The sequence below is a fragment of the Dipodomys spectabilis genome, unplaced genomic scaffold (assembly GCF_019054845.1).
Source record: "Dipodomys spectabilis isolate Male_0828 unplaced genomic scaffold, ASM1905484v1 ptg000299l, whole genome shotgun sequence".
Lineage (NCBI taxonomy): Eukaryota > Metazoa > Chordata > Mammalia > Rodentia > Heteromyidae > Dipodomys > Dipodomys spectabilis.
In genome coordinates, this window is record NW_024870976.1 from 1,349,863 (window position 1) to 1,362,574 (window position 12,712).

General features: G+C 62.5%; 1 protein-coding gene across 1 annotated transcript in view; it reads left to right on the forward strand.

Annotated features, from left to right (window-relative positions):
• The window catches only part of Megf6 (multiple EGF like domains 6), a 91,384-nt gene that overhangs the window by 40,451 nt on the left and 38,221 nt on the right, over positions 1-12,712 (forward strand). Inside the window, exon 5 of the mRNA XM_042701995.1 lies at positions 2,575-2,697. Within this exon, the coding sequence (XP_042557929.1) occupies positions 2,575-2,697 (123 nt within the window). The remainder of the gene's footprint in view (positions 1-2,574; positions 2,698-12,712) is intronic.

Below are 12,712 nucleotides of genomic sequence, written 5' to 3' on the forward strand. Positions count from 1 at the left end.
GCCCGTGCCGTGCTGGCCCACACTGGCTGCTTAGCCCTGGCTCTGTGCTTCTTGGAACCTGCTCTGTCACCTGCGTGGGCTCCCAGCCTTGTGTAAATGTAGAAGAGTCTGGTAGGCTGGGGTCAGGAGTGCCAGGAGGCTGGCACCGCTGGCTGGAGCTGCCCAGCTGAGTGTTGTGCTTTCCCGCCTGCTGGACCCCTCATGTCCCGGAGTGTTCTCAGCTCTGCCCGGTAGCATCCACGCCCAGCACCGACGGACGCTCACCACCCGCCTTCTCCCTTTCTGCACGCATCACGTGCCTGGAGCACCACCAGGGCTGCCTTCACTGTCCGCCTAATGCTGATCTGGAACCGCGTGTCACCGGGTGGGGGGTGACGGGAGCCGTGTGTCACCGGGTGGGGGGAGGGGGGCGCCAGGACAAAGGCAAAATGAGGAGGGCTGCTCAGGTTGTCTTCTTTTTTTCTTTTCCCCACAGCTGCAGAGAGTTTAGGTAGCAGAGAGGAAGTAGAGGCCCCGGGGGGAGGGGAGCACTGGGGCTGCCCTCCTCACGTTGTCCCAGCACCGTATCCCCCCCCCCCCCAGGCTCCCGGGCCATGCCAGCCGAGGCTGGACGGGCAGCTTCTGGGCCGACCTGCTCACACACATGTTTTCTGTGTGAGGTGGACGGGGTTTGGAGGAATGGGTCGTGACCGTTCTTGTTCCCAGGCAAATGTGCGTGCATGAGACGCGCTCCTTCAAAACCGCTGGCTTCTGTTGATTTCCCGGTTAGGGCTCCACTGGGAGCTGTAGTAGCTGGGTTGAAGACAGAAGCCTGCCCTCTGCAGCCCAGTGCTGTACGGGGGCCAGGCCAGGAGCAGGACGTGCCCCTGTAGGGGGGAGATGGATCTCAGGCGTGTGGGGGGGGGGGCACTTTAAACAGGCCCTTGGGCCCCACCCATCAGATGCCTGAGCTCTGACTGCCTTGCCCTGAAGTCCCAACCTCTTACCAGACAGCCACACACTCCCCTGTCCGGCCAGAGGGGGCCGCTGGCTCTCCCCTGCTCCCTGGTCCGGCCGAAGGCTGCCAGTGTCTGGGAGAGGCTTGGGCGGCAGTCCTGGCTTCTGTCCTAGAGGTGCTTGTGCACTGAGGATTTCCGTGGTCTCCAGACGGCTTCCGTCTAGCTATCTGGATGGTGGACCTTGGCCGGACATGGGCCTGGACCCCCAGTCTTAGTGAGGTGCAGTCCCAGCTCTGAGACACGTTACAAGGCTGAGGTACCCAGCCTGGGAGGGGGGATGTGGGGAGACAGACATAGCATGTAGGAACTAGGCCCAGGAGTAGGGGACTGTCCATATTGAGTGACCACCTGACTACCAGCCCCAGCCCCCAGCCTCCTGTGCCCTGCCAGCTCAGGGGCACACAGAAACCCTGGAGCTCTGGGCTGCAACGGCCTCTCCTGCTTGGTGTCCCCCGAGATGAGGCTCTGTGGGGTGGAGGCCCAGCGCCCATGGGGCGGGCAGGGGTCCGGGGGACCCAGGGCTGCCGGTGCCAGCATGAGAGACGTCTTGGTCTCTGGCACACCTGCATGGCCGCCTGCCTCCCCCACGGTAGTCTGAGCGCCAGAACAGGCCCAGGAGCTGTGCACACATCTCATACGCTGGCCTACCAAGCTGGCCTTGTGCTGTCCCCCCGAAGCCAGCAGACGGGACCCCAGGTCTGACCTCCCTGTGTGCCAGTGCCTGCTTCACCCTGCGTAACTCGCAGCGTTCCTGGAAAATCCCCACTGTTAACCCCTGGGGCTGGGCTGCCAGCTGCAGGCCAGCTGTCTAGAAGCAGCTGGCCTGTAGTTTGGGCCGTGGCTTTTCTTACGGGACAGTGGCCACACCGAAGGCTCTTAGCCAAGCTGATGCGGAGAAGTCCTGGGGCTTTGGGTTGGGGCTGGCCCGCCTTCCGGCGGTGGGAGGTGGGCAGGCACCTGGCCGTGTGTGCCTGTGGCAGGTCAACACCCTCGCTCACCCTGAGCCTGCTCGGTCTCACATTCACAGGGAGAGCCAGAGCTGTGGCTCACACTTCCTGTCCACCCACAAAGAGCCAGAGCTATGGCCTGCGGTCCTGAGAGTTGAGGGCAGGGACGCTTACTTGGCACCCCTTGGACCTCGGGAGGGGTAGTTCGGCAGGTGCGGTAGGTAGAGATGCCAGACCGGGGTGTCTGAGGGCAGCCTGGCCCTCCCTGCTGGAGCCCTCATCCCTCCAGTCCTGACTGGCTGGGTCAGTGCCAGCTGACCCCGGCAGACCAGTGAATAGGAGCTACAGAGTGGAGCGCCGGGCAGATCCCAGGCCGCTGTGAGGGTGATGGTGGTGGTGATGGCGTGGGGTGACCCTGCTCCCACAGTGGAGAGGCCTGGGTCTGTGCCATCCAGTGGACGGGGAACGGGGCTGGCCGGCCTTCCGGTGGGGAGGGGGCCGAGCTGCCCAGACGCTGGCTGGCAGCCCCCTGCAGCATGTCCTCAGGGTGCTCAGGAGGGACTCTGTCCTGCTGGCAGTGTCCCCCGTGGCCCGGGGAGCCGGGTGCTCACCCCCGCTTCTCTCCACAGACGTAGACGAGTGTGCCTTTGACAACGGGGGCTGTGAGGGCGTGTGCTGTAACACGGTGGGGGGTTTCCACTGCCGCTGTCCGCCCGGCGGCCACCTGGGGGGTGACGGCAAGACCTGCCGAGGTACGACTGTCCCGGGGTGCTTGTCCCGGGAGGAGGCAGGCGGGAGGGTGAGCAGCGGAGGCCTAAGCTAGCAGAGGGAGCCAGCCTGCCTCTCAGGGGCCTGAGGCTAGACACGCTCACCAGCCTGGCCCCCACAACTCTGCCCAACAGGGCACACAGCCCGAGGATGCCTGGAGACAGACGGGAACAGATGGGATGGGGGCCGGGAGGAGGCAGGAGGGCATCGGAGCCTGTGCTGCCCACACCTCCCTCGCTCCCTCCTTCGCCTCCTCTGGCCGCCCTGCCCCCTCCCCTCTGCCAGCAGACTGGGGCCTCTGCTCTGCTTCCCCTCAGACGGTCACTGACATCTGGCCGCCTAGGATATCTTTAGCACAGCTCAGCACTGTCTCTAGCCGTGCAGCGTCCAGCTGGGAGCTGTACTACAGGGTGGGAGGCTGGACTAATGGCCTGGGGGTTCAGAGGAGCAAGGGTCTGTCCTGTGGGAAACAGGGATGTCTGTGTGCTTCCTTCTGGCATGTTCTTGTGGCCTAGGAGGCCGGGGCAGAGGAGAAGGAGCTGCTTACACCCCAGGCTCTGGGGACCCCTTGGGTAAGGGGGAAACTCAGGGTTCTGGGCTCGGTGAGGAGCTGGCACCCCCTGTGTAGACTCTGTCAGGTCCTGGACCCCCCAGTTCAGCCTGGTCTTTGCCATGGTTTCTCCTGTGAAGTGGGCTTCACAGGAGTGACAGAGCCCCCCGAGGCCTGAGCCAGGACATGGTAAATGCAGAACGCAGGTGTGCAGGTGGTAGTGGGAAGGGGGTTATGCCCTCGGGTCCAAGTTGAGCGGCCCTTTGCTAGAACGTACCGGGCCATTGTGGCCAGTTGTGGGGCAGTCCCGGGCCAGTGCCCCTCCATGGCCAGTCAGGTCCGAGGAAGCCTCACGCCTCAGGCTGGAGGGTCAGTGCCCAGGGGGCTAGTGGCTGGTGGCTGGCGCAGGTCAGCCCCCTCCAGGGCTTCTTGCCAGCCAAGATTTGGGTCCTGGGTTGGCCAGAATGCCCCGCTGGACCTCCACCATGGAGATGGCTGCTCATTGATTTCACGTCTTCACGGGAGAGCGGCCGATCCTTCCAGCCTGGTGTCACCACGGTGTGTTTGGTCCCAAGAGCCCCAGTGGGCCCAGACTGGCCTGGATTATGACCAGCCATGGGACCCGGCCATGCTCCTTCACCTTCCCTCCTATGAGGAAGAGATTGATGTAAACTGGTGCATGGAATGACTGCGGGGCCCGAGCTCAGGCCTGGCCCTGGGCAGAATCCTCAGGAGCTGGGTCATCTCCTCCATGTTAGCCTGACCCAGCCAAGTACCACCTGCCCGCAGCACACCCTCCTAACTGGTGTGTGTGTGTGTGTGTGTGTGTGTGTGTGTGTGTGTAGCTGGACTTCCTGGCCCCATGCCCCTCCAGGCTGGGGCTGGCCCAGGGGACCTGATCCTGATCTGAAACTGCACTTCCTTGCTGGCACTCCTGCCGGGGCCTGGGGCCGCCTGGATGGAGTGTATGCCCTCTGCTGGTGTCTGCCTGTCCAGCTGCCCTTCTCCTGCTGGTCCACCCTGTATCTCGTGCTGCGGGGAAGCAGCTCTCCCCGCCCCGGAGGGGGGGAGGGGGAGGCCCTGCACTGAGGCCACGCTCGAAGTCACTGGTGCCCTGGAAGGGCGGTGGTGGGGGCAGACAGTGCTCCCTGTGACCCTGAGCCTGCTGCTCTGGGGAGGTGGGCGGGGCCAAGCCCAGGTTCGGCCTCCCCTGCTCTTCCGCCAGCCTGGGATGGGCGGTGTGGGCTCCATAGCGGCAGTCCTGGGCAGGTGGTGTCAGGACTCAGGACCGGGACAGGCTCCCTGCTGCAGGCTAACGGGGCTCCCGAGGGAGCTGCCCTCTTCCCAGCCTGCCTGCATGTCTCTGTCTGGTGTGTGTGCTGGGGGGAGAGGGGGGTCTTGTTTGGCTCCTGGACGCTGGGGAGGAAGGAGTGGGGTCCTGTGTTGGTGCCCCTTCACGCATGGCTGGGGTCTCTGCTGAGCGTCCCTTTGACACCTGGCGGAGTGGCTGGAGGCAGGGCGTGGGCCAGATTACTGGGGACCTGTGCACGGGGCTACACAGTGTCCCCACCAGGGACCAGCCTAGGTCCCCTCCCTGAAGCACAGCCTCCGGCCCCGCTCCCGGCCCAACCCTGGCCTCGGCCTCTGCAAATCCACAGCCCCAGCCCTGCGTGTTGGGGATGACTGGAGCTCTGAATAGTCATGTCAGGGGAGGGGCACTGCTGAGAGCCAGGAGCCTGTGTTTGCTCTGTCTCCGCCAGCCCGGCTGCCCCAGAATCGCGGCTGTGAAGGAGTGAAGGACAGTTGCTCTCGGGGCGTGGCCGAGGGCGCAGGCACGCACAGATCCCGGGGGGAAGGACGGCTTTGCTGGCTCACACGTAGGGTGTTGCGCGCCGGGTTGACGGTGGGGTGAGCCCAGAAACCGCTCCGGGTGATGAATCGGTGCTATAAAACAGCGCTGGCACGCGAGCCTGGCCTGAGCTACCTTGGCCTTGGCCCTGCTCTCAGGACCCTGTCCAGGCCGGCGTGTGTCATGCTCTGGGAGAGAGTCTTACAGCCAGAGCCTAGTCGGCTCCGCTGGGTTGGGCGGCTGTAGCCCCTCATCCCCGTGCTCTCCTGACCCTGGTCAGGTGGGCCCGAAACTTGTGTGTGGGAAGCCCAGTTTGGGACACAAATGCAGGCTTATTTCTGGGTACCATGCCCCAGGACCTCAGACTCGCCTTATTTTCCGTGTAAGTCTCTCTAAAGAGGTCCCTCTCGAGCCAGACTTCTGTGTCCGTGAGAGCCGGCTGGAGGAGCAAGGCTAGAACCCCCTCAGGTCCTGGCCGCGTGGCTTTGAGTGACTAGTCCAGTCTCCTCATCTAGAAAGTGGGACAAATACTGCTTTTGCCTTTCAAGGCCTCCTGGAGGATCCAGGGCCTTGTGGCAGAAATGCTGCAGGTGGCAGCGCCAAGGCTGGCATCAGAGGCGGACGGTGGTGGAGACAAGCAGTGCCACCTCCTTCATGTGGACCTGGGCGGCCTGGCCCGGGTCCCTGCCCCCCCTGGCTTCCCTTCCCCCAGGGTTTGGGGAGCAGAACTCTCCTCCAGGCCTGAGGCACATCTGTGTGAGGCTCCAAGCTTCCCTCACGTTGCTTTCTCCCCCACTGACCCTTGATTTAGAGTTCAGTCCCGAGTGAAAACACTCCCATCTATAGCATAGAGTTCAGAGACAGCCACACACCGGTGGCTCACGCCTGTAAGCCTAGCTGCTCAGGATGCTGAGATCTGAGAGTTGAGGTTCAAAACTAGCACAGGCAGGAAAAACCATGAGACTCTCATCTCCACTTAACCAGCAGCAAGCCAGAAGTGTAGCTGTGGCTCAAGTGGTAGAGCACCAGCCTTAACCAGAAAAAGCACAGCACCCAGGCCCTGAGTTCAAGTCCTAGTGTCAGCCTGAACCTACACAGGTCCTTCTGCCATCAGGAGTGTGCCAAGTGTGGGCATCCAAGGGCTGCCGGCTGCCGGGCCCGGGTGTCATCCAGCCAAATGCCTGGAGTCCTGGGTCGTGGGAGGCGGGAGGGGCTGGTCGGTCTACCTCGTGTCTGTCACTGAAGGCTGTTAGCTTCTCTCATTGGCCTCAAGTTTGACTACACACACATGCATACACACACACACACACGTGCACATACACACATGCATACACACACATGCATACACACATGCATACACACATACATACACACATGCACACACATGCATACACACATGCACACATGCATACACACATGCATACACACACGTGCACATGCACATGTATACACGCGCGTGCGCGCACACACACAGATTCAATGTTCACACTAAGCAAGTGCTGGCTGGGCCTGAAGGATGTAGTGTTGAGGAGAGTCGCTCTGCCCCATTCTGGGAAGTCAGCTGCCAGGCAGAAGAGCCAGGGATCTCCTTGGGAGAAGTATGAGGACCCAGAGGGTCTCAATGGCTGGGCTGGGGCTCCCGAAGGCCGGCTTCCCATGCGGGGGTGCGAGTCTGCCCCGAGACCGTCCTGCAGTTCCTGCTCCAGCTGACCATGCTTATGACGGGAGATAAGGAAGGAGCCTGGGAAAGGGGGAGGCTGGTGGGGACAGCGTGGGGACCAGCAGGGCTTCCTCCAGGGGAGGGGACAGCTGTTCCCTGGGGAGACGTGGCCTTCCGAGACAGGGCCGAGTGTCTGTGAGAGGCCTGTGTGGTCACCCCGGAGACCAGTCCCCCACCGTTCCCAGGAGCCCGGCCCGCCCGCCCTCAGCTGCCACTGTGGCTCCAGTCCCGTCTTTGTCACACTCCCTCATTGGCCTCCATGCTGGGGGAGCCGCCAGGTCCTGCTGTCTGTCCCCAGGGAGGGGAGGAACGTGGGAAGTGACTTACAGCCCTGGTTAGGAAGTCCGGCTTGACAGCTGGCTGACCCAAGCCAGCTGTGCTGGTGCACGGGGAGGGGGAAGTGGCACTCATCAGACCCCTGGCCTGGTGCCCGGGGCAGGTGCCTGGCACCGGAGGTGGCTGGGCGTGTGTGTGTGTGTGTGTGTGTGTGTGTGCGCGCGTGCGTGTGTGTCTGCACCTGAGGAGGGCCTTGGTGGAGCTTTCTCTCACCTTCCCCAGAGAACCCGTCCCCATGGGCTCTCAGGCGACTGGTGGCCTTCCTGGGGTAGCCTGCCCTCCACGGACCAGGGAGCGGTGGGTTGACTGTGATTTGTGTTGAAGGATCTTGTGTGGGGTGGTGCTGTGGCTCCCACTAGAAAGTGAGCTCGGGGCCCAGAGAGGGGCTGCGATGGCTGCAGAGGCCCAGCAGGGGTGGCTGGGGGAGCCCCGTGGCCAAGTCTGGAGGCTTGTGGGCCCCCCTTGCACGGGGCCCCCACCTGGTGTTGTGCCCAGCTGTGGTGTTTGGTCCTGGGCTCTGTCTGGTCCTGGTCCTGTCTCCCCGGGGCTCCTCATTCGCTCTCTTCCTTCTCTGGCCAGCTGTGCGAAGGCCGGTGATGAGGTCCTCTCAGGTCCTAGGTTCGAGTCCCCAGCCTGGTGAAACTGAGAGACAGGGCCTTTTGGGAAGTTGACTTGTCCTTATGCACGAGATGATAAGGACCGTGTTTGCTGCATTCCTGCCCTGCTGAGAACCTGGGCCGTCCAGGGCCAGTGTCCTCTGGATGTGGGCAGGGAAACCTGGCTGTGAACGTCCAGGCATCTGTGGCCAGAGGCCTCCTCCGTCAGAGGTGCTGAGAGTTGAAAGCTCTCGTTTCCCGGTGCTGGCTTGCGTTCTTTCCTCTAGCGAGTGAATTCTGGCAGGTGTAGCCTTGCTTGAGGCCAGGGCAAGAGACCAACAGCTGTCAGGCCAGCTGTCAGAGCCAGCCGAGTGACAGGACAAAAGGCCTGCCCGCCAGCCTGCCCTGTGCCCCGCAGGGGAGGACATGGGGAGATTCCCGGAGGGTGTGCGGGACAGGCTGCCTCTGTGCCTGCAGTTGGGACCCTCCTGACGGCAGAAGGGCCTGTGTAGGTCCTTCAGTGAGAAATAACGTGCAGAGGCTCAAAAGGCCTGGAAGTGACCCTGGGCCCGCCTGGGGCCGAGTGCCCCCACGGACAGGTGAGGCCTCCAGCGTCAGCCTCAGGAATGTGGAGCGGGAGGGAGGGGAGTGAGCACTTGTACAGTGAGCCCCAGGTCACCCTGGCCCCACGGGGCCAGCAGCCCCAAGGAGGACAGCTCTGGACTGTACAGGAAAGGTCTTTCCCTGGTTCTAGATGTTTCTGTGGCAGAACTGGGGCCTCCTGGATGGGGGAGAGGGCAGCCCAGACACCTGTCTTCCTGGGACCTTGGTGGTTCCGGGTCCCTGCGTGGTCCAGAGCTCCTCCTGAGGAGATGGGTGGTTGGTGGGGAGCTGGGGGACAATGGCTGACCACCTAGGGGACCCCTAGTGTGCCTCAAGAGGGCACACTGGTCCAGCACTTGTGTCTGGAGCAACATCTATCCCTAACAGGTCTTCTAGCCAGGGCCAAGGCACAGGGCCTGTCCCTCAGCCAGGTCCTGGACAGGGCAGGGCAGGGAGGCCAGGCAGGGCGGGGAGGCCAGGCAGGGCGGGGAGGCCAGGCAGGGCGGGGAGGCCAGGCAGGGCGGGGAGGCCTCTGCTCAGCCTGCCCCTCCCACCTTTCTCCCCCACTCGTTCTTCTCTGTTTCTGTCCTCTGTCCCCATGCATTTCTGCTTGTCCAGTCTAGCCTCTGTCCTGAGCTCTGGCCTCCTAGCCGGGTCCTCATGTCTGGGACCCATCTTGGCTGGGACTCATCTCTGCTGTGCTGAGAGAGGTGATGGCCGCACTTGCTGCCCACCAGCCCCGTGGCCCCCTCCTGCTGTGCTCTGCCTCTTCCCGAAGCTGGTGAGAAGTGGGCCCAGACCCCGGCCACCCCGCCAGGCTTTGCCGGAGTCTGGAGGAGGGGTGAGTGGGAAGGCCGAGCTTCCTCCTGGGAGGGGGCAGATGAAAGAGTGTGACCGGAAGCAGGGAGGGGGAGGGGGAGGACACAGGGGACCTGAGCATCATCCAGCAAGGAAGGTCTGAGGGCAGGGCGTGGGCACCCAAGGCAGGGGTGGGGTGCAGGGGTCCCCTCAGGCCCCTCGGCAACATGAAGGGTTCCCTTGGAGGCAGAGCGAACGTGGGCTGGAGCTGCCAGCTCATGGCAGGGAGAGGGCAGTGGAACGAGGGACCGGTGAGGCCCCTGGCACCTCTACCCAGCAACCTGCACCTGCCCTGGGCCCTCCCCAAGCCTGTCTCCTCATGGCCCTGAAGACGTCACCTCCAAAGGTGGCTCCGCCAGAAAGCCGCCCCGGCCTCTGCCCGGCCTGTCCTCCGGGTGAGAGCTGGGCCGCCAGGCGTGGCTGGTGCTCTCCGCCTCCTCCTTGGCAGCTCTTGTGTGCCCAGGAGGTGGCTGGCCTCCCGTGGGGTGGGAGGGCTACTTCCCTTGTTGGGGGGGAAAATGCATCTGCATTTGAGGCTCCTGGTCCTGAGCATGAACCGCCACAAGGGAGAGAAAGCAGGCAGCAGCTGCCCCGCAAGGCGGATCGCATGCACACACGTGTGCACACGTGTTCCGTGGCCCCCATGCAGTTCCAGGACTAGCCCACGGTGCCGCCTCCTGGACACAGCCCGGAGGCCGTGCTGGGGTTCAGCGCCCCTAGCGGCCTGGTTTCTGGAGGAGGCTGTGGGTCAGTGCTGGACGTCCAGGCTTGTCTCGTGGCTGCGGCTGAGGCTGTGAGGGGTGGGGGCTCCCTTCTTTCCGCCGGCCCCTGCCAGGAGCAGCTGCAGCTGCTGGAATGGCAGCTGGACCGGTGGGGACAGCCCTGGTTTCCATTTTCCTTCCTCGGCTTGGGTGAGGAGCAGAGACGGTAATGGGTTTACCAGGAGGCGGGCTCGGAGCCGCTCTGGGAGCTGAGCCGGCCCCGTGCACTGTGAGGCCAGGCCCGGGCCAGTGCTCTCCTCTCCCCAAATAAACCGCAGGCCTCCATTCAGCAGAGGTGGTTGGGAGGAAAGTTCGGGAGGCTGGGCTCTGTGGGGAAGTGAGCTGGGCTGTGTTTGACTTCACCCTGCAAACTCATGTCCCGCTCTGGAGGTCAAGGGTCAGAGGAGCCAGGCAGGTTCATGGCAAGCGGTTCATGGGCAGCAGGGCTCTTTGGCATAGAGGTCTTAGCTCCTCCTATTCGGGCAGGTTCCAGCATCTTCCTGGCCTCCTTTCCTGCAGCTGGGGCCCGGGCAGCCCCTCCCCCCTTCAGACCCACACTGCTTTTCTACCTGCAGCCCGACCTGTCAGCCCTCATCTGCCCACATGATTATGCCTGAGACCCACGGTCCAGGCAAAGTCCTGCTGGTATACCCAACTTCATTTTCTGGTACTGGAACTAGGGCTTAAACTCAGGACCTTGCACACTTGCTTGGGTTTTTTTTTTTCTCTCAAGGATGGTGCTCTACCACTTGAGCCACATCTTTACTTTTTTTTAATTGTGAAAATACTGTACAGAGGGGTTACAGTTACATGGGCAAGATAATGAGTACATTTCTTATCAAGCATTGTAACCTCCTCCTTTGTTTCCCCTTCCCATCGCTTCCCATCCTCCCCCCACCCCCACCCAATCCTCCCCACTCCCACCAAAGTTGTAAAGTTTGTTTTCCACATAACGACTTGTACATCTCGTTGTTTACTTTTTGTTGTTGTTGATTGTGGGGCTTGAACTTAGGACCTGGGTGCTGTGCCTGAGCTTTTTTTTGCTCAAGGCTAGCACTCTACTATCTTGAGCCACAGCGCCACTTCTGGTTTTCTGATGGTTCACTGGAGATGAGTCTCCTGGACGTTCCTTCCTCCAGGCTGGCTTTGAACAGCAATCCTCAGATCTCAGCCTCCTGAGTAGCTAGGATTATAGGCGTGAGCCACTGTCGCCTGGCCCACATTTCCACTTTTTCTGGTTAACTGAAAATAAGAATCTCATGGGCTTTCCTGCCCAGGCTGGCTTTGGACCATGATGGTCAGATCTCAGCCTCCTGAGTAGCTAGGGTTACAGGCGTGGGCCACCAGCTCCCAGCCAACCTCAACTTGGTCTAAGGTCACTTAGGCCCAGCCTGGCCCCACATGGCAGGCACCTGGGCACACCTCCCTGTGTGCCCGGGGCATGCACCAGGGGCACGTTAGCCCCTCAGGGATCTTGGCTGTTGCTCGCATACCTCCACCCGACAGTCTTCAGTGGACTTTGTTCTCACCAGGTGCCAGATGAGAGGTTCTGGTCAGGGCCTGGCCCTGTGGGGGCACCGTCAGGTGGGCCGCATGAGTGGTGTGGACAGGAGCCTCCTGGGTCCTCCGGCGGATTCCCCACCAGGCCCCTAGGCGCCTGAGAGGGGAGGTGTGAGACAGAAATGCACACGGGTCTCATGCGCTCCTCTGTAGCCACCCCATGCCCAGTGCTATTGTGTGTTCAGCCTGGGCAGCCTGGCACTGCTGGCCCTTTGAAGAGTCAGCAGCCCGTGTCCCGGTGCCTGTGGGCTGGGCTAGGAGTAGGGCTTCAGAGAGGGCTGCGTGGAGATGTTTGAGGGGGACACTGAGGGGCAGTCCTGCAGAGCAGCGGTCAGCTAGGCCTTGTTCCGCTCTCCCAGCGCCCACTGACTCCAGAAAAGGGCAGTTCCGCTCCGCAGTCCCGAGCCAGGGGCTCCGCAGGGGCGAGGCTAGCTCTGAGCCCCTGTACTAGCCCGCTGGCCGCCCGGGCCGGGTGGGGGGACGGCCCCTTCTGCTGACACAGACATTCCGGCGGGCAGAGGCGCCCAGCTGTGTCTCAGCATCAGGAAGGCATTTCCCCAACGGCGTCCAGACCCCACAGCCATGGGCCTGATGTCCAATAGGAGTGCACCACTAGGGAAAGACAGGACAAAGGGCTGGCCCGGCACGCAGGCCCCAGGAAGGCATGTGTGCACTACAGGGTGCTGCTGGGCCTGGCCGGGCTCTGGAGAGCAGGTGGGCAGGTGGATGATCAGGGCCTGGGTGAGGCTGCCTCTCTCTGCCCAAGTGTCAAGACTACACTGGCCATCAGAGGCGGCCCTCTGCCACATCTCCTGGTGAGCGGGCATCTGGGGGCAGGGTCTCTCTGGAGTTGCTGGAGCTAGGAGTTCTCTTGAGCCGTTGTCTTAAAGATAGTACCTGAAGATGTCTCAGACTCTGCATTCATACCTCCGAGATGGGGTCATGGCAAGAGGCCGGTGTGTCTTAGAGCCTGGCATCAGCATTCACTGGGCACTGGTCAGCTCTGGCTGTGGGTCTCATTCTCCACCATTCACCGGTGCCCGTTGGGTACCGTCCCACACTAGGTGGTATGTGACCTGGCAGCACAGGTCCATCCTCCTGGCCTGTGTGGCCGAAGTGGCCCCCTGTCACGTGCCCTCTGCCCACTGCCCTTCTAGAGTCTTACG